We start from the raw sequence: 21,951 nt of genomic DNA, 5'->3' as shown, positions 1-21,951 counted from the left end.
CAAATCGGGAATCACTCACTCCAAGATGTGTGAGGCTTCAGACAGAGACTAGTAAGATTAAAAGATGGTTTTGAACTCTAATCCACGACAACGCAGCTCACAATGCTTAAAATACAAACACTTAAACAACAATCGGAAATGATACAAATAAAAGCCTCGATTCGATATTCCTTCTAGTGCTACGTGAATGGAAAATATTAATATTGTTTCTAAGATTTGCAAATTTCAGCGATGTTAGTACCTTCAGCAGTGTTTTCAATACACATCTTACTCCATACACAAAAGTGGCAAATGATTTACAATGATGCTTCATTTGGTGACGAGTCCATTCATAGCCTATGTAAGTTAAATAAGGCAAAGCACATGATTAACGGCTGATTGCAATTCAATTGACTAGGTAATCCAAATTTTACCATGCCATTGACCGTCAAATGCAAAGAAGTAACAGCAAAGAAGAGTATGAATCGTATCAATGATGATGCATGTAAAATACAATATAGGTGCAAAAGTAATCCGTTGTTTCCTTATGGTATCTGCCAAGTTAAGTGAAAGATTATGAACAACGGTTATAATGATCGCTCATTTAGTGTTGTTTCTATTCCTGCTGTAATCGTATCTGTATACAGTACGGAGCGTGTATACTGCATTGTAAAGATGATCCCCAAACAACGCAGAGCTCACATTGATTTACAGAGGCTCACAGCTTCTACCTTGTTCTTTCCCATTCTGCATCTCAGAATTGATGATTACAGGTACACTTGCCACACTTGTGGCCACAATGCAATTGATCTCATCGCACGGTGACAGGTGGTCAGACATCTCGTGGCAGAGTTTTATTTTCTGATGGTTACATGGGAGAGTTGCAACAACCTCTTCCTTACAATCAAAGAACTCCAGCTCCTGGTGACAAGACATAGTCTGCAGATGCCCACAATTCAGCATTATCCGAGTAACCTCCACGGTGCAGTCTCCACACTCATCATGACAGATTTTGAGGCACGGGTGACCACAAGGCTTTTGCAGCCTCATGCAAGGTCGGAAGCATTTCAATGGAAGACCTTCTTCAAAGCACTTTATTTCCTTTTGGTGACCACAGGTTAGCATCACTTCTTTCTGGATTCTGCAAAGCTTTGTGCAAGGCTGTCTGCATCTCAAGGTACATTGATGACCACAACTCAAAATGCGACTACAAGGACGAGGACAATTATTTTTCAGCTGACTCATGAAGCATTTGAGTTCCATCTGATGACCACATGGTAATGTGAAATCCACCACCTCGAAGCAATATGGCGAGCACTTGTCCTTGCACTTGCCTTTGCATATGTGACCACATGGAAGCAATTTATCACATGGAGATGTGCACTTTTCACTGTTGTTCTGTTGGAAACACAGGACATTTTCTTTGTGACCGCATGATAGAGTGGCATTTATTGGATGTTGACATTGCTCCGTACATTTTTGTCCACACTTTTTGTCACACTTGTGCCCACAAACCAATTGACGTTCACAAGGCCACTCACAAATATATGTACTGTTCTTCTGATAACACATGACCTCCTGCTTGTGACCACATGGTAAAGTTGCATCTACTGTGACTGCACAATCCACCACACAGGTCTGTCCACATTTCTTATCACAAGCATGACCACATGGAAGGTGATGTTCACAGGGCCACTTGCAAACCTCTCCACAGTTCTTCTGATAACACTTGACATTTTGTTGATGGCCACATGGTAAAGTTGCATCTACCATGACTGCACAATCCACCACACAGGTCTGTCCGCATTTCTTATCACAAGCATGACCACATTGAAGGTGATGTTCACCTTTTACCCTTTAGATTACCCTTTACCCTTTGGAATTACCCTTTGGAATTACCCTTTGGAATTACCCTTTGGAATTACCCTTTAGAATTACCCTTTAGAATTACCCTTTAGAAGTACCCTTTAGAAGTACCCTTTAGAATTACCCTTTAGAATTACCCTTTAGAATTACCCTTTAGAATTACCCTTTAGAATTACCCTTTAGAATTAACATTTAGAATTAACATTTAGAATTACCCTTTAGAATTACCCTTTAGAATTACCCTTTAGAATTACCCTTTAGAATTACCCTTTAGAATTACCCTTTAGAATTACCCTTTAGAATTACCCTTTAGAATTACCCTTTAGAATTACCATTTAGAATTACCCTTTAGAATTACCCTTTAGAATTACCCTTTAGAATTACCCTTTAGAATTACCCTTTAGAATTACCCTTTAGAATTACCCTTTAGAATTACCCTTTGGAATTACCCTCTGGAATTACCCTTTGGAATTACCCTTTGGAATTACCCTTTGGAATTACCCTTTGGAATTAGCCTTTAGAATTAACCTTTAGAATTACCCTTTAGAATTACCCTTTAGAATTACCCTTTAGAATTACCCTTTAGAATTACCCTTTAGAATTACCCTTTAGAATTACCCTTTAGAATTACCCTTTAGAATTACCCTTTAGAATGACCCTTCAGAATTACCCTTCAGAATTACCCTTTAGAATTACCCTTTAGAATTACCCTTTAGAATTACCCTTTAGAATTACCCTTTAGAATTACCCTTTAGAATTACCATTTAGAATTACCATTTAGAATTACCATTTAGAATTACCCTTTAGAATTACCATTTAGAATTACCATTTAGAATTACCATTTAGAATTACCCTTTAGAATTACCCTTTAGAATTACCCTTTAGAATTACCCTTTAGAATTAACATTTAAAATTACCCTTTGGAATTACCCTTTGGAATTACCCTTTGGAATTACCCTTTGGAATTACCCTTTGGAATTACCCTTTGGAATTACCCTTTAGAATGACCCTTTAGAATGACCCTTTAGAATGACCCTTTAGAATGACCCTTTAGAATGACCCTTTAGAATGACCCTTTAGAATTACCCTTTAGAATTACCTTTTAGAATTACCCTTTGGAATTACCCTTTGGAATTACCCTTTGGAATTACCCTTTGGAATTACCCTTTGGAATAATAATAATAATAATAATAATGCATTTATTTTATATAGCGCTTTTCAGGAAGCCCAAAGACGCTTTGACAGAGTGCAAAACATAATGCATAGCAAAACATAAAACAATTGCAAAAAAAGAAGAATCAATAGGGAAATATTCAAAGCACAAAGGAGGGAGAAGGAGAGGAGATAGTCAGGGGTTAGATGCTGTGGGTTAAATGTTGAATGCAGTGTTGAACAGGTGGGTCTTGAGTGATGTTTTGAATGTGGTGAGTGAGGAGGAGTCTCTGATGGTGTGAGGTAGCGAGTTCCAGAGGGTGGGAGCAGCGATGGAGAAGGCCCTGTCCCCCCAGGATCTAAATTTGGTCCGGATGGGGGGGGTCAGGAGGTTGGTACCAGCAGAGCGGAGGTTGCGGGTGGGAGTGTGTCTGGAGAGGAGGTCAGCCAGGTAGGATGGGGCCAGGTTATGGAGGGCTTTGTAGGTCAAGAGGAGGATTTTGTACTGGATTCTCTGGGAGATGGGGAGCCAGTGAAGCTTGTAAAGGACGGGGGTGATGTGGTCACGGGTCCGGGAATGGGTGAGTAGACGGGCAGCGGAGTTCTGAATGTATTGGAGTTTATTGGTGATTGTTGAGGGTGAACCATAAAGGAGGCTATTGCAGTAGTCCAGACGGGAAGTGATGAAGGCGTGGATGAGGGTTTCTGCAGCCACGGAGGAGAGGGATGGACGGAGACGGGCGATGTTTTTCAGGTGAAAGAAGGCTGTCTTTGTGATCTGTTTAGTGTATTTGTCGAAGGAGAGGGTTTGGTCAAAGATGATGCCAAGATTCCGGATGTGAGGGGAGGTGGATACTTGGAAACTGTCGATGTTGAGGGCAAAGTTATGGGTGGACTTGGTGAGCGTTTTTGGGCCAATGATGATTATTTCAGATTTATCACAGTTAAGTTTGAGGAAGTTGATTTGAAGCCAGGATTTTATTTCAGTGATGCAGTTTGTCAGGATAGAGTGGGTGGCGGTGGAGATGGACTTGGTGGAGATGAAAAGCTGGATGTCATCGGCGAAGCAGTGGAATTGGAGACCATGACGGCGGATTAAGTGACCGAGGGGGGACAGGTAAAGGATGAAGAGGAGGGGGCCAAGAACTGAACCTTGGGGGACACCTTGGGGGAGGGGAGCAGTAGGGGATTTGCAGTTATTGATGGAGATGAACTGACGTCTGTCAGAGAGGTATGATTTAATCCAAGAGAGGGCAGTGCCGGTAATGTTAAAGGTGGTTTCAAGTCGGGTGAGGAGGATGGTGTGATCGATGGTGTCAAAGTCCAGACGGGAGGTGAATTACCCTTTAGAATGACCCTTTAGAATGACCCTTTAGAATGACCCTTTAGAATGACCCTTTAGAATTACCCTTTAGAATTACCCTTTAGAATTACCCTTTAGAATTACCCTTTAGAATTACCCTTTAGAATCTCTGAAGGCACAGGCTCCGCCTGATGACTCCATCTTTGTTCTTTGTTTTTCGAGGTCCTCCTGAAGACTCTATCTTTGCTCTTTTTTGGGTTACTTCTGATTACTCCAATGCAGTACAGCATTTTATCTTTCATTTTATTCTGATTTCTGGATTGAAGAAGGGCATCCAGGTTTCGTCCATAGTCTTAAAGGTGTTCTCCAACTGTCTCCCACTCCCTGCATTCCTCCTCACCGTGTTTTGAGACATGGGGAATTGTGTTGATGTTTGGTCTTCTGTGCGCAGAAATGTTGGACAAATTGAAGTAAATGTGCAAAATCGACACAGAGACTTTTTAAGTGCCCGAAGGCCATGGCGATTACTTCAGCAGTTATTTTGCGATCACCAATTCTTCCATACGCTGAATGTTGTTCAGTGAATGGCATTTTCAGGGCCGTCTGGAACGAGGTTCAGTTTGTTGATTTCACGTCCCTCTTAAAACTTTCATACCCACCCCCTCACACTTTTCACCATCCAGGGTCGACACTCAATACACTACAACAATTATAAATGTCCACAAGAGTTGGCCCATTCACATGTAAAAGGTGGATGACAGCATGTTGCTTATGCAAGCTGAAAGTGGCCATTTTTTCAGTAATAAGTCGACACTGCTATTGGTTGCTATCACTTTTTTTTCTTTTCTTTTTTAATGTTGACTCCAGGCACGGACTATATAGTCCTCATCGAGGCCAAGCCTAAATAAAAGAGCTGCATTGATAGAACAGTTTGAGTTTTTGAGAAAGCAGAAAATCTGCTTTTTGAAAAGGGGAAGGTTGTAAGTATTTGGAAATACATGGGAAGATAAAGAGTTCTTCACTTTGGCAGTGGTAGGGAAGAAACAAACATCACAATGGCCCACCCTTGAGTTGCCAATGGCCACACAATAATCATGTGATTTTGTGGCTTGTCGATTATTCCTTGGTCTCGCTAATGGTTGGGGTACACAAGCAGCAAGTTCTTGGGAGCAGAAACTGAAGAAATATGTGTAGAAAAGAGAAAGAGAACCAACTTTGCGGCATAATTCGAGCAGGTTTCAGTTTTGAGGTCAGATTGGGAGAGTTAATGAGTCGGATTGCTTTGGATTCAATTCTGTCCAGTGAGTATGTGGAGCTCGAACCTTCCCAGCTCGAACCTCCCCAACTCTATACAAGGACCAATCAATCCTTTGTATAGTTGAAGCAACTGTTGAGAGGAGAAGAATCCTTGACATCTGAACAGGACTCCCAGTTTCTTCGAGGCAGACTTAGCTATTTGTGTAATGTGTGGATTCCAGGACAAATTTGATGTAAGGGTAATGCCTAGTAGGTTTATTGTATCGCATGGTGTATAGCCTGGCGTTGGCTTAGCGGTTAGGGTGCCGGCTTGGGATCCTAGGATCCTGGGTTCGAATCCCGGTCGATCGCTGAATTAACGCCAGGGGGGTTGACTCAGCCTGTCATCCTTCCGAGGTCGGCGAATTGAGTACCAGCTTGCTGGGATGAATGATCACGGTGTGTACCCCGATTCGGAATAGGCATACTGTATCCCTGCATCGTAAGAGCGTGACCAAGGGTTGGCATCAGGAAGGGCATCCGGCCATAAAAACATTGCCTCAAACAGGGAACCATGATTGTCATGGGGCCCGCAAGGCTAACCCCCGCTCTAGCGGGGAAAATGGCCTTAAAACGATCATTCATTCATTCAACCCAGGATTACCCACCCAAAATTTCGTTGCGATCGGTTCAGCCGTTTTTGCGGTACCTGGGAACAGACGGACAGACGGACATTGGTGAATTATTGTAAGATTATTTGCATACATTAGTTGCATATAGATTCTTGCATATTGAGATGCAGATGGAGTGAGGGAAGATTGAGCAGATGAGAAAAACATGGATGAATGTATTAAATGTCAAGTCATCAGCATACGAGTGCATTTGGTTATTTGCAGAAGAAAAGGTTATTGATAAAAAGACGGAAGAGTGTTGGAGACATGACAGAACTCTGAGGGACATCGCTGTTGATAGGGAAGGAGGGAGATGTTGAACCATCAACAATTACAGAGATAGAGCGGGCGGAGAGAAAGCTTAATATGAGAGAGCCAGAGTGAAGGAGGAAAGCCGAAAGAGGGAAGCTTGGATATCATACCCCGATGCCAAACTCTGTCAAAGGCTTTTGAGATACCAAGGCCTACAACAAAGGATTCCCCAAAGTCTCTCAGAGAAGAGGCCCAGACATTTGTAATGTAAGAAAGGATATCACCGGTAGATCTTGCTTTGCTAAAGCCATATTGATGGTCAGATAGAAGGTGGAGACTCAACATGCTTGAGGAAATGGGAATTGAGAAGACATTCAAAAACCTCGGAAATAGTAGAAGTCAGAGCAATAGGATGGTAGTGGGAAGGGTTTGAACAATCACCCTTCTTTATAATAGGCTGTACTAAGGCATGTTTCCATGAAAGAGGAAAAGTTTGGGTTTTTAAACAAAAACGAAACAAACGAGCAAGCACAGGTGCAAGTTCTGAGGCACACTCCTTCAAGACGTGAGGAGGCATGCCATCTTGTCTGTTTGCCTTGCTTGTGTCCAGAGAGGAGTACTTTTTTTGACTGCATGGAAAGAGATTATAGGGAGGGACATAGGATTGGTAAGGCGTGAATCGGAGGGTTTCAGTCTGTCAGTTTGCAATGATTTCTAGTAGATAGTACATGGTGTTATGTAGAATTATTATATGTAAGTGCAAAATTTGCTACACTAGTGGAACCAATGTTTTTTTGCATCTATATACCCTTGGCAACAAGACCTGAGTTGGTTCCATTTTTTTCAATGGCGTCTTCGGCGGCCATTTTGAATTTCAAAATGGCCGCCGTTTTTTGCAATTTTGTATGTATTCTAATTTCTACAGTCTTCAATTACACATAGATAACTATAATTACAATAATGAAAGAAATATGAACATTTGCTTTATTCTTTTTTATCTTACAGGTATTCATAGACAAGTTGGATTTCAGCTTCACCGCCGCATAATGTCATCGTTTGAAGAGCCGCCTTCTAAGAAGCAATGCACAAGTTACGAACTTTGTGTATTCTGCCAAGAGAGAACTCCTGAACCTTTGGTTGACGTTGCTCATGCCAATTTCAAATGTGCAATTTCAAATTTCCAGGGAGCAGCCACCACCAAAACACAATCACGCAATGAAAAGATAAATGGAACATGTGCACTTATTGGACAGCACATCATCCAGTAGTTCAAATCTGATCGGCAGGTGCAATATCAGCCAAAGTCCTCAACTTTAACCTTCAGGTTCACAACTGAAACGCCATTAGGGGTTGGACTTTCACTCCATAGCCATCATGAACACCGCAGTCGCAGAGACATAGACATGTTGTACCAGAGTGGCGTTGGTGTTTCATATCAACGTGTAAAGGAGATCACTTCAAAGATTGCCACCACAGTCCAAGAGAATATGAATGAATTCAATGGCGTTTACATGCCTCCAGGACTGTTGAAAAATCTGCCAATCAGATGCTCAGCTGATAACATAGATGCCAAGGTAGACACAGCTGATGGACGGAACACATTCCATGGGACTGCTCTTGCTGTCTATCAACAAGTTCTCCCAGATGTATCAGAATACGAGACTGTAGCTGTACAAGTACTATACAAGGAATGACATAAATGCCAGAAAAAATGGTTAATCAAAGTGTTTTATGTGAAAAGATACATACAAAATTGCAAAAAATGGCGGCTATTTTGAAAGTCAAAATGGCCGCCAAAGACGCCATTGAAAAAAATGGAACCAACTCAGGTCTTGTTGCCTAGGGTATAAGGATTCCAAAAAACATTGGTTCCACTAGTGTAGCAAATTTTGCACTACAATGACACAACACCATGTACTAAGATATGAAAGCTGAATGTGAGTCAGAGGAAGAAGTTTTTCCATGTCCCATATACCGCATCTCTTGCACGAATGGCCGCAGAGCAGGAATTATTGAACCAAGAGTTGGTAGGAGAGATGGACTTAAAAGAGCAGGGGATATAAGCCTCCATTCCTGCAACAATAACTTCAGCTACACGTTCAGCAGAGATAGAGGCATCGCCTGAGCAGAGGCAGTAGTCTTTCCAGGGGTGTTCAGAAAATAAGTTTCGTAAACCAGTCCAGTCAGCGCTATTTAAATGCCAAAACTAGCATTTAGTCGGAGCAGTCAGAGAAGGAGTGGTGGTAAGTAAAGTGATGTTCACATGGTTGTGGTCAGAAGAACCAATTGAAGGTGAAATTGTGTAGCTGTACCGCAACGGATTGGAAGTGAAGAACAAATCCAAAGTATTGGAAGAGTGGTCATCGCAATCTGCGATATGTGTAGGGTGGGTGATAATTTGTTCCAAATCATTGAGAATAGAAAATGTAAGAGCTTCAACTCCCCCAACATCTATGTGGGATGATTTCAACCACTCCCTTTGGTGTATGTTGAGGTCTCCTAAATAGAGCAATTCTGATTGAGGGTGTTTGGATGTCATGGCCTCATGGCAGGAATTAAGATAGTCAAAGAAAGCTGTAAAGTTTGTAGAGTTGGGAGAGCAGCAAGTGAAACAGAGAAAAATAGTGATTGTTGGAAGACAAATCTTAAGCCAGATGACATCAAAGTTTGGAGATTCGAGGTCCACAAGGCGTGCAGCAGGTGTGTTGATGTTTGAGTAGATACACACTCCTCCTTTGAAGTGGAATCGTGAGTGAAGATTGTCGTTTGAAATGGTAAAGGAGGCAAGACGAACGTCATGTGACAATTGTGTCTCTGAGAGAAGCAAGATATTAGTAGAGTCACTTGCTAGATGATGTTCAACAGAGGAAAGATTCAAAGAAAGACCACAAATGTTGGTGAAATGAATTGGAAAAAGAGTCACGTTGATTCAACAGGCAAAGGTCTTGGGAGGGTCCGATACTGCTACTGCCTGAGCCCCCTCTTGTTGGTATCAGATATAGGCAGGTCACCAGAGATTCTTCGTACCCCATAATGCCGGGAACTAGGGGCCATTAACTCTTCAGACTTTTTCATACTTAATTGGACGATCTGAGGAAATGAGAGGAAAGAGAAGTATAGAAGAGAGAATGCAAAGGTGAGGAGTGAAAATGAGTAAGAAAAGTGTTTGATGAAAAGTGTATGATGTTTGTTTGCAAGAGAGATTTGCCCGGAGGCAGTTTCAGTGATGCCAAAGCAGTCTCGTGGCAAGCAACTTTTCAGTGGCAGTCAGGACAGGAATTTGTAATTTGTTTAGGGTGCCAGTAATTACTGCCTACTCTTAGCAAATTACATGATTGGATCTTTGACGTCCACTAGCTAATGCTAGCAGATGGGACACCCAAAGTAACAATAAGCAGAGGGATGGTTCATACATCGATGCATCTCCTTGCATGTGAAACACCAGGATGGCAGTCGATAGGTGGGTTGGGATTCAAACAGTTTACAGTGCCTTCTGAAAGTATTCACACCCCCTGACTTTTTCATATTTTGTTGTGTTACAGCCTGAATTTAAAATGGAGGAAATTGAGATTTTCGTTGTCAGTGATCTACACATAATACCCCATAATGTCAAAGTGGGATTTTTTTGGATTTATTTTTTAGAAATTGTTACAAAATAATTAAAAATAAAAAGCTGAAATGTCTCGAGTCAATGAGTATTCAACCCCTTTGCTATGACACTCCAAATTGAGCTCAGTTACATCCAATTTTCTTTGATCATCCCTGATATGTCTCTACAACCTGATTGGAGGCCAGCTGTGGCCAATTCAATTGATTGGACATGATTTTTTTTTTTTAACCACACCTTTCTATACAAGGTCCCACAGTTTACAGTGCATGTCAGAGCTGAAGCTCTACCATGAAGTCCAAGCAACTGTCCGTAGAACTCCGAGATAGAATTGTGAGGAGGCATAGATCTGGCGAAGGGTATAAAACAATTTTGAGTGTTGAAAGTTCCCTAGAGCACAGTGAGGTCCATCGTTGGGAAATGGAAATAATATGGAACTACCCAGATGCTTTCTATAGATGACTGTTTGATCAAACTGAGCAACCGGGCAAGAAGGACCTTGGTCAGGGAGGTGACCAAGAACCCAATGACCACACTGACAGAACTACAGAGTTTTTTGGCTGAGATGGGATAATCTGCCGGAAGAGCAACAGTCTCTGCAGCACTTCACACTGTGGTGAGAGTGGTCAGACGGAAGTCACGCCTGAGAAAAAGGTACATAACAGCACGCCTGGAGTTTGCAAAAGGCACGTGAAAGACTGAGAGCATGAGGCAAAATATTCTGTGGTCTGATGAGACGAAAATTGAACTCTTTGGCCTGAATGCAGAGTGCTACGTCTGGTGGAAACCAGGCACAGCTCATCACCCATCTAACACCATCCTTACCGCAAAGCAGAATGGGGGTAGCGTTGTGCTATGGGGATGCTTTTCAGTGGCAGGGATGGGGAGACTTTTAAGGATAGAGGGAACAATGAATGGAACCACATACAGGCAAATCCTTGAGAACCTGCTACAGAATGCAAAAGTCCTCAGACTGTGGCGAAGATTTACGTTCCAGCAGGACAATGACCCCAAGCTTACAGCCAAAGCAACACTGGAATGGATTCAGAACAAGAACGTGAAAGTCCTTGAGTGGCCTAGCCAAAGCCCAGACTTGAATCCCATTGAGAATCTGCAGAAAGACTTGAAAATTGCTGTTCACTGATGCGCCCCATCCAACTTGACAGAGCTTGAGCAAATCTGCAAGGAAGAATGGGAGAAACTCCCCAAATCCAGATCTGCAAAGCTGTTAAACATACCCAGGAAGACTTGAAGCTGTAATCGCTGCCAAAGGTGCTTCTATGAAGTATTGACTCAGGAAGTTGACTACTCATGAAAATTCGCAGTAGATATTTCTGTATTTCATCTATAATTATTTGGTGATGATTTCTAAAAAAAGAATGCCACTTTGAATTATGACATGATGGGGTATTACAGTCATGTGAAAAAGTAAGTACACCCCATGTAAAGTTTTGACTTTTTCAACATATTTCAACATACAGCTATTTGATCTTCATTTCAACAATATTGATAGATAAAGGTGATATAATACAACAAATATCATGAAACATTTACATTTCGTAGTCAATTGTATAATTTAAAGAAACATAAATGCAAATTTTGCATGTGGAAAAAATAAGTACACCCTTGGCTCTAATAGGTGGTATTGCCTCCTTTGGCAGAAACAACCTCAAGTAGGCGTTTCTTATAACTGTCTACCAGTCTCTGACATCGACTGGGAGAAATTTTTGCCCTCTCCTCCATGCAGAATTATTTCAGCTGTGCGATGTTTGAGGGGTTTCTTGCATGCACAGCTCGTTTCAAATCCCCCCACAACATCTCGATGGGATTTAGATCAGGGCTTTGAACTTGGCCATTCCAGAACCCTCCATTTCTTTCTTTTCAGCCATTCCTTGGTGGATTTACTGGTATGTTTAGGGTCATTGTCATGTTGCAATGTCCAGCTTCGGTTGAGCTTCAACTTTCCGACAGATGGCCTCACATTATCCTCAAGCACCCTCTGGTACAAAGAAGAATTCATTGTGGATTTTATGATGGTGAGCGGCCCAAGCCCTAATATTTCCACCACCATGCTTTACAGTTGGTATCAGGTTCTTGTGGTCAAATGCTTTCTTTGGTTTTCCCCAAACATGTCTTCTGGTACTGTGGCCAAATAGCTCAACCTTTGACTCATCTGTCCAGAGCACATTGTTCCAGAAGTGCTGGTCTTTGGCTAGGTGTTCATTGGCAAACTTTAGTCTTGCCCTGATGTTCTTTCTGGACAGCAAAGGTTTCCTCCTGGCACACCTCCCATGCAGATCAAATTTGTGCAGCCTCTTTCCAATGGTAGACTCGTGCACTTTGACATCAACAGCAGCAAGAGCTACCTGTAGGTCCAGTGATGACATTCTGGGGTTCTTCGAGACTTCTTTCAGCATCTTGCGGTCTGATCTCGGGCTGAACTTGCTGGGGCGGCCCAGCCTGAACAAGTTGGCAGTTGTTTGGAATCTTCTCCACTTCGAGATGATCTTCCGGACAGTCGAATGATTGATTTCAAATTGTTTGGAGATCTTTTTAAATCCCTTCCCAGACTTATAGGCATCTATATCCTTCTTTCTGAAGACGTCAGAGAGCTCTTTTGATCTAGGCATGGTGACGCCGCACACTTCAACAACAAAGAGCAAATCAAACTAAATGTCTGAGGTTTAAATAAGACAGTTTGCTCCAAGATCTTCTCTAACGATGTTCTAATCATTTGCACCTGAGCTGGTGCACCTGATTCTAATTTTAGGTATTTGAAGTAGTGATAAATGTAGGGGTGTACTTACTTTTTCCACATGCGAAATTTGCATTTATGTTTATTTAAATTATACAATGGACTACAAAATGTAAATGTTTCATGATATTTGTTATATTATATCACCTTTATCTATCAATATTGTTGAAATGAAGATCAAATAGCTGTATGTTGAAATATGTTGAAAAAGTCAAAACTTTACATGGGGTGTACTTACTTTTTCTCGAGACTGCATGGATAGATCAGTGACAATTTTTTTTAAATTTAATCCATTTTAAATTCAGGCTGTAACACAACAAAATGTGAAAAAAAATCAAGGGATATGAATACTTTCTGAAGGAACTGTATATATAGTTCAACGGTAATTGAGCTACCTCTGCACCATTGTGTTGGTCCATTACGAGGTATGATGTGTTTGATGAAAGAAACAGCAGTGCTTTGTCATATCTATTTGCAGCATTGATTACATTTGGGCTAATTGAAGATGTGATTTTTGAGAACTATGTTCACACACACACACACACTCACTCACTCACTCACTCTCACTCACTCACTCTCACTCACTCACTCACTCACTCACTCATTCACTCACTCACTCACTCACTCATTCACTCACTCACTCACTCACTCACTCACTCTCACCCACTCACCACACACACACGGCGCACTGATCATCCCATCGAACGTGAACATAGAAAGCAAAACCTTTTCGTAATCGGACATCGTAATCGGATACAAAAAGGAAAAGAAGGCGTTGCTAATTGAAGTTTCAGTACCCATTGATTTTGGTCTAAACGCAGATGTCAAGAAAATGACCAAATGCCAGAATGTCAAGAATGAAGTAAACATATCTTGGGAGCCAAAGAGTGCTGAAATTGTACCAGTGATAAATTAGAGCATCAGGAATAATAAAGAAGAAATCTTATGAGCTATTTCCTTCTCATTCATTCTTACTTTTACTTTGTCTCTTGTTTTATTTCGCTTTATTTCAACCAATCAAGAGGCAGTTTAAATATTCCATTTGGAGATCTTTAAAAAAAAACATCCCTGGGAATATTACGACAAACAAACTGCAGTTGGAAGCTGTCTGAGCCGAGCCCTCAGAGCAAAACCTTGAGAACAAAAAAACTTCACAACTTAGCCCATGAATCATGATCCTTCACTGAAATGGAGGTGGAAACTTTGAGCCTTGGGAGGACTGCGTTCCACCTTCTGAAATCCGAATTATGGAGATAACACACACACACACACACACACACACACACACACACACACACACACACACACACACACACACACACACACACATACATACATAGTGTTGTGGATATGAGGACTGTATATTTTTTTTGATTGTGTGCTTTATTATTGTTGTTATTGTTAGTCTGTGCCTCCTGCCTCCGGAGCTGTGTAAAGATCAAAAGGGCGTCCCATAGTCCACAAGCATACACGTCAGCCAAGTAATAGAATACCCCTGTTGATAGTTATCTCTTATTCTGTGTTTTAGGGTAAGGCTGTGTCTCCCATTAATTGAAGTACTCCATTGCACCAGTGAAAGAGATAGATTCCCTTCATTCCCACTCCCAAAACTTCCATTCCCATTCCCAAAACCTCCCTTCCAATTGCCAACTGCATTTTGGGCGGTTTTCCCTTCATCCGCCATTGGCCACGAGGCAGGGTTGGGGAAGAAAGGCGTGTCTCCACCTCGTCATAGAGGGGGAGGAGTGAGCCAGCCCCGCTCGACCAACCATGAGCCAGGGGTTTGGCTAGAGAGGGCGGAGGAAGAGCGATCGGGGAGGTTCGCAAAGGTTGAGGGGCGGGGGCCTATATAACCCAAGGCAGGGGTGTGGCCAAGACAGATGAGTTTTTACCGGCAGACAAAAGGGAGCCCAAGCCGTGGAGAGGAGTCAGAGAGATTCGCTTTTACAGAGGAGAGGAGAGTTGAGCTTTTACAAGAGGCTGGAAGAGTTGAGCTTTTACAAGAGACAAGACAGTTGAGCTTTTACAGAGAAGAGAGAACCCGTCACACCAAGGCTCCACCAAGCTCCGTGTTGGCTCCACCAAGCGTTCACCTCCACCAAGCTCCGTGTTGGCTCCACCAAGCGTTCACCTCCACCAAGCTCCGTGTTGGCTCCACCAAGCGTTCACCTCCACCAAGCTCCGTGTTGGCTCCACCAAGCGTTCGCCTCCACCAGGGCTCCACCAAGCTCCATGTTGGCTCCACCAAGCGTTCGCCTCCACCAGGGCTCCACCAAGCTCCGTGTTGGCTCCACCAAGCGTGCACCTCCAGCCATCCACCTTCTGCCATTCCTGGCATTCCCCGTGTGAGTCCGTTTCTGTTTGTTCTGTCCCTGGGTTAATTAAGTCTGTATAAGCTAATCATTTTCACTGTGTCACCTGCGTCTCATGTGCCTGTAAATAAACGTGCCTGCTTTCTTTTTGCTTGTGTGTGATAATAATAAATCCAATTACTCTTCTGTCCGTCTTCTCGTTTTATTCCTTTTCCTCTTTGCATTCGTCGTTTTTGTCTTTTCCCTCATTGAGCAGCTGCGGCGCGATACGGCCAAAGTTCGGGTGGAATCGGGTGAGTTTTGTTAGGTCGCGGTCTTACACCACCGCTCGGTCTATAACATCTGTCCGCGACCCGTAACAATACATACATACATACATACATACATACATACATACATACATACATACATACATACATACATACATACATACATACACACACACACTCTCTCTTTATGCATTCAGTGAGAATATTACAAAATCCACTAAATTTGTACTTGCAGCCTGTTGGTGAGAAAAAAAACAAAAAAAAACTGATATGAAGATGTGATAATACAAGCAGTCATTTTTTGAAACTCGAATTTTGTTTCACTTTAAAATTTTCATTAGATGCACCATATATATTTTTTACTTTGACACATTTGATGAACGTCTAGTTTTGTGTACTTAAAATCATTTGAATGCTCATTATACATTGCAGGTTTATGTGCACCTGTTGCGTGGAGCGTTATGTGAGCAGGGCTTTCTCAGTGTAGGAGGATGGCGAATTAAAAAGGTCAACCAGCTGCTGCAAGTCCTCATACATCATTTCCACAACTTTCCGATACCAGGTTAACAAACTTGTTCATTTATTTGGCAAGCATGCCAAGCTGTCTCATTGATACAATTTTGTATGTGCCATGTGGGTCAACCAAGGAAGCAGCACATTCCATTTTTAAAGTCTTTGCTATGATTCTCGTTGGGTCAGAATCCAACCACCCACATGCCAGACTAAAGAGCAGATGCTGTAACCACAATGCCAGCGTGTCCGGTGTCTTGAGATAGGAGACAGAATCGTGTCGATGTCCAACATAACTTTGTCCCTCTTTAATAGAGCCATGGAAACAGCTGTCACAACAGCTACTACCGCCGTCTCAAGCTGACCTGGAAGGTGTTTTTGACCAAGTGCGATTGTGTATGCGGGAGAGATCGACCACGCCACTGGCTGGGCCCAGATCCCCTGACCCTCAGCACCCCTTGCTGGTCCCGCAACTGAGGCAGTACCAGAAAGATGCTGTTCAGTGGATGTTTGGCAAAGAAACTGATGATCAGACAACAGGTGAGTGGTTTATCTCTGTCTGCTTGTGTATTCTTTTGAGCCTCTTCCTTCTCATTCATTCTTCTTCCTTTTACTTTGTCTTTGTTTTATTTTGCTCCATTTCAACCAATCAAGAGCGGCAGTATAAATCTTCCATTTTCTTTCGCAGCATACATATATATACTAGCTGAGGTACCCGGCTTCGCCCGGGTTGAATAAGGATAATACAAATATATGATGAAAAGAACATGCATATTTTAGAGCAATATCACAGTACATTTCCTACATGACGTTTTTTCAATTTTTTATTTCTCAAAACCTCTGGGTATACAACATTTCTGGTTTTCTTATTTGGTGCCAAGACATAAAGATTGCTTGGTTTTCCAACCCTTGAGCAGCCCACGTACAGCTGGCCATGGGCAAACACTTGTTCTGTGAAGTTCAGGCCTACAACCTTCATTGATTGCCCCTGCGCCCTGTTGATGGACATAGCAAAACATAGCCTGATGGGGAACTGAATCCTCTTGAAGGAGAATGGAAGGTCAGGTGGAATAAGTGGTATCCTTGGAATGAATACTTTCTCTCCTCTGTATTGTCCTGAGAGGATGGTTGCCTCTAGGACATGCGGCATCATTTGCTGGATTGTCAATCGTGTTCCATTACACAGCTTTGGTGGATCAAGATTCCTTAGAAGCATGATTGGTGCTCCCATCTTGAGAATCAACCTGTGTGTTGGGAGTTCTTGAGGCTGACGACTGTTGAGAAACTCAGTTGGGAGGTTTACTGCCTGATCTTCATGTCACTTTGGCAAGAGAATCATAATTTCTTTCATGACCGGGCAGCGAACGTCATTATGTGCGACATTACGTCACTCCTACGGACGTGAAAACATTTGTTTTCCTTAAAAATAGATTTAAAATAAATAAAATGGTACATAAATTAACAATAAAAGAAGCTAAAAAACAATTTAAAATACACTAAAAAGCACATTTTAAAAATATTAAAATGTACGTACAGTATACTGTACGTACGCGCAACCGCTGATTCTCATTCAAAACAGAGGCGACGTACAGTATTCCTTTACTGTGTCTGTGTTAGCCATGGGTCCGAAGAAGGATAATGCTAGTGTTTCCAAGCGTAATGTGGTTACGATGGACGATAAGGTAAATCTGATTAAAAGGTATGGAAAAGGTGGAAAAGTGTCGGTGATAGCGCATAGACCTTATCGCGAATCGGAACCGCAATGCGTCATGGGATCGGAAAGGGGCAACAGCGCCGCCACAAACTACACCATGGAATTGCAGCTGGCCCGGTTTTTTAAACCATTGATATTAAAATAAAAAGTAGCCTATAACCACCGGAATTTTATGCTGATTCCGAATCTGTGTCTAAAACTTTTCTCCGATGTGTAGTTCTTGAGTTATAAGCGGACATCCAGACAGACACATGCACACACACACAGACACTCCTCCTTTATTTATATAGATATTTTTTATTACTTTGTTTTAATTTTGTTTGCATCCTCATGTCTCCTTATTACCTCTATCAACGGTGGTGGACTGAGGTTATGTTTCACCTCTGTCTGTTTGTCTGCTTATTTGCTTGTTTGTCTGAGCACGATATCTCAAAAAGTTGTGGATGGATTCGGGTGAAACTTAGTGGACAGGTTGGGTTTATAACAAGGAGGAATTTATTTGATTTTGGTGAATATCTGGATGCAGATTTGAGAATTTTAAAGTGTTTCTTCACCATTGAGAGATGTGGCCAGAAATGATATACCTGTATAGCAAGGAATTTCACAAAGTTGTGGACGAGTTATGACAAAACTAGGTGGATGAGTTGGTTAGGTGATGAGAACAAACTGATAAGATTTTGGTTCAGATCCAGTTCCAGGTCTGGCCTATCCGTGGGATACAAAACGTAAACTGTTCATCCTGCCGGAGGTATGAGCTTTACCGAGTGCCGGTCTTGTTGCCTGTGTTTTTACCCTTTTGTTTACCTTTTGGTGTGATTCCTTTTTGTGTGAATTTTTGACAGAGTCCAGGCTACATTGTCTTTGGTGTGAGTTTCATGGGCTCGATGGACAAACCCTTTACTACAATCACTACATGGGCTCGTAAGTTGTGGATATATAAACCTCTCTTTAGAATCCATTGATTCCCATTTCAACTCCCTTTCCAATGTATGCATACATATGATGAAGCTGCGTGTCATGACTGGAATTTCAATAAATTCAAAGATGTATATTGGAAGAACTTGTATGTCAGGGAATCATGTTTTAATCAAGCTTGGTGTTGGCTTAACGGTTAAAGTGGCTGGTTTAAGACCCTGTCGTGCTGTTGAATTATCAGCCTGTCATCCTTTTGAGGTCAGTAAAATGAGTACCCGCTAGCTTGTAAGTGGGCATTGCATTAGCCCCTCGAGAACAGCTCTGCCCCTAGAAAATGATGCAGCCAAGCAGCCACAGACTGCATACGAATAAATAAATAAAAATGTTTCAATCAAGGAACAGTAAATTATAAAGCAACCTTTCTCAGTAATAGTAGTCCTTATTCCCTCGCTTCTCGGCGTGCACGTTGTGTGCATTATTTTGCCATTACAGCATTATTTGACCATTGTTGTGATTGCAGTCTATGACCATTGTAGCACACATTTCATTTGAGAAAGCCGTTGATGATTACTGTCAAAATATTTTTCTGATTGACTGACAGAATTCAAACATGATTGACATTCACTGGTCTCATTAAAATGTCATGAATAAACAGTGATTAAATCTTCTTTGTTGCATACAATACCTTCCTGGATTGTCCTGCTGGCTGATGGCAGAGCCCGCTTCAGGTTTTCAATATGCAGCGTGGCTTTTGCTTACAGACTCGAGATGGTTCTAGTGTGCAACTTAAACACCAGCCAAAGAAGAACCCTCTTAACCCGCCGGATGATATAAAACCGGGGAGATTTTTTTTTTATACAATGTCTAAGGCTCTCAATGGAGCTGACACTCACACAAACATGGACATACAGATGACAACCACTTAAAACAGCCACTGAGCTTGGGGGAAGTGCTGTCACTTCCCTGGATACTCGAGGTTCCAGTGACATCAAAACAATGGCGCCACCTTTCTCACCATACTCAGTAGGGCATTTCCTCAAGAAGAATTTCCTCCTCCCCATGGATGCCAACTGATGGGGATTGTTCGTGCTCTATCCTTCTGAGTGTTGAACATCAAGCAAGGACGCAGCACGTACCGTTTTAAAAGTCTTTGGTACAACTTGTCCGGGGTTTGAACTGATGACCTCCCAGACTCAGAGCAGACGCTCTAACCATTACAATACAGAGTCTGGTTAAGCTGAGCTCAGCCGCCGACGTTGAGCCAAAATATTGGCGCTACTGGTTTGAGTGGATGATTGAGAGGATGAAGACCGACACCAAGGGGAGGCAGGGGGGGTCACATGAGAAAGGTTGACCTCCGAACTATCTGCTTTTAGATAGTTAAGGTGTGAGAGGAGCTGCCGTCAGCGATCATCTGTTGGGCCTTCCTGAAGTGCAGTATATAACCAACTGCATTGACAGGATGGAGTATGGTATGCTCTGGGAGGACCTGGCTGGTGGTGACTCGGGAAGCGAAGAGAGCAGTGATGATGACCACGTATATCCAGACTGATGAAGAGCTGTGTGCCCTCTTTGATGAGGCGACAGGTGACAAGGACTTGTTAGGCTTCAGCTGAAAAGCTTAAGCATTAAATAAGAGCATTAAGCTTTTTTTTTTTTTTTTTTCTTTTTTTTTGTATACAGAATCGAGGCTTGTGAAAGAGCTAACATTTATCAAACAAACAAATCAAAAACAAGCAAACAAAGTATATAAAAAGGGTAGCGGTAGACAAGATGGGGAGAGAAGGGGAGGAAGCACACAAACACAACATTTGAGAGCAGGGACATCGGGAGATGTGTGGGAGGGAGAGGGCTTGGGGGGAGACAGGATAGGTATAAAACGCAAGGACACCAAGGACTTCCAGGAAAGAAGTTGGTATTTCAAAAAAGTGGATTTGGGGTGAAATTAGCGAGGGTAGAAAAGATCAAGGTTTTTGATTGGGGAATATAAGAGATGGTGGTGAACAGCTGTTTTAAAGACCTGGAGGGAGGAGTGGGATTGAAGAGAGTGAGGGAGTTTGTTCCAGAGGTGGGAGAAAAGAGGAATGAAGGAGTGAAGGTGAGCAGAGACTCTTGATTTTGGCAGTTTAACCATATAGTCTAGTTGCCAGATTGATGACCTTGTTGTTGTGAGAAGTGTTGTGGAAATCAACCAGATTCACAACGTGTTCCATATGTATGGTTTAATCTCAATCAGATCTGTACATCATCCTGTAAAGTACATCATGCAACATACATGTCAGGATCTAGGCATCATATGAGAAAGATTGAATATATCAGTCAATGCAAGCAAACCTAGAATATAGGCGGGTACGTACCATTCAATTCTACATGGCATTGTATAATGATGTCGCAGGAGTGGCCTCGAGTCGCGGACGTCCGAGGTCTTATAGACACCGCCCAGCGGTTTAAGGGAGCGCCACACCTGGGTTCAACTTTGGTACAATTTCACCACATTCTCCCCACCGTTAGAACTATACTGCCGCTCGGCAGGAAGCGAGTGCGCGTCAGCATTAATGGATTGAGGAAGTCATCATTTTATTATTGGGGTGTTAAAGACATATTTCCCTATAAAGTCAGTCGGTCCATCCATAGCGGTCAGGATGGCGAAATTACCCTGCCAACACAGGGTCGGAAACTACCGGGTACGACATCCCCAAGCCCGGAGTCCCCCTGCTTCGGAGTAGCCGCTGGAGGCAGGTGTCGGAGGGGCACCTCAGTGCCTTCACTGCTTCAGGCAGGGGTGTATCAGGCGAAGGGAGGGACGGTCACGTGGGTCACAACAGTCTAGTCTTACAGCGGGGTCGTCGGCACAGTAGCTAGATAGGATACGTTGTACCTTGGCGAAGAGCGAATGTCCATTCGTCGCAATGCAACACATGTGTAAATCAGTAAGCCTCTTTACAGTAAGCTGTAACCGTAAGTAAGGTTACATGACAGGAGGCCATTACAGTAAGTCCATTGCAGTCTGTACCGGCCTAGGCTCCCAAGGGTACATGATCGATCCATGTTAGGTCCATGTCATGGAATTACAGTAAGCTGTAACAGTAAGTAAGATGACATGACAGGAGGCCATTACAGTAAGTCCATTGCAGTCTGTACCTGCCTAGGCTCCCAAGGGTACATGGTCGATCCATGTTAGGTCCATGTCATGGAATTGCCGAGGGAGAGAATCGATGAGAGCCATAACGAGAGTTACTCGACACCGGCAGCGGCCCTGTTGAATCACGAGACGCGAGCGTCCTCTGACGGCAGCTCATACGCATTACAAACTCTTGTTTCGGCACGTGAACCTACCGTTGGCAGCGATCCTTCGCACGAGACACGAGCGGCCTCTGAAGGCTGCCTGGACGACCGGCATGGCTGATTAC

The 21,951-nt window shown here is 42.7% G+C and overlaps 1 protein-coding gene across 5 annotated transcripts in view; it reads left to right on the top strand.

The window, feature by feature from the left end:
* Window positions 1-21,951, top strand: part of SHPRH (SNF2 histone linker PHD RING helicase) — a 143,880-nt gene that overhangs the window by 18,700 nt on the left and 103,229 nt on the right. For 4 of the 5 annotated variants that reach the window (XR_010983740.2, XM_068110817.2, XM_068110818.2 and 1 more), the window contains 3 exons: window positions 15,835-15,964; window positions 16,228-16,452; window positions 18,469-18,547. Coding sequence is in view for 4 of the 5 variants with exons in the window: in XM_068110817.2 (XP_067966918.2) it covers window positions 15,835-15,964; window positions 16,228-16,452; window positions 18,469-18,547 (434 nt within the window). In the remaining variant the exon portion in view is untranslated. Of the gene's footprint in view, window positions 1-14,671; window positions 15,167-15,834; window positions 15,965-16,227; window positions 16,453-18,468; window positions 18,548-21,951 lie in introns of those variants that run through there. The other variant, XM_068110819.2, reaches the window with a different exon arrangement.

Source organism: Myxine glutinosa, chromosome 3 (assembly GCF_964187855.1).
Source record: "Myxine glutinosa chromosome 3, kmMyxGlut1.1, whole genome shotgun sequence".
NCBI classification, from domain to species: Eukaryota; Metazoa; Chordata; class Myxini; order Myxiniformes; family Myxinidae; genus Myxine; species Myxine glutinosa.
This window is presented reverse-complemented; position numbering and strand designations above follow the sequence as displayed.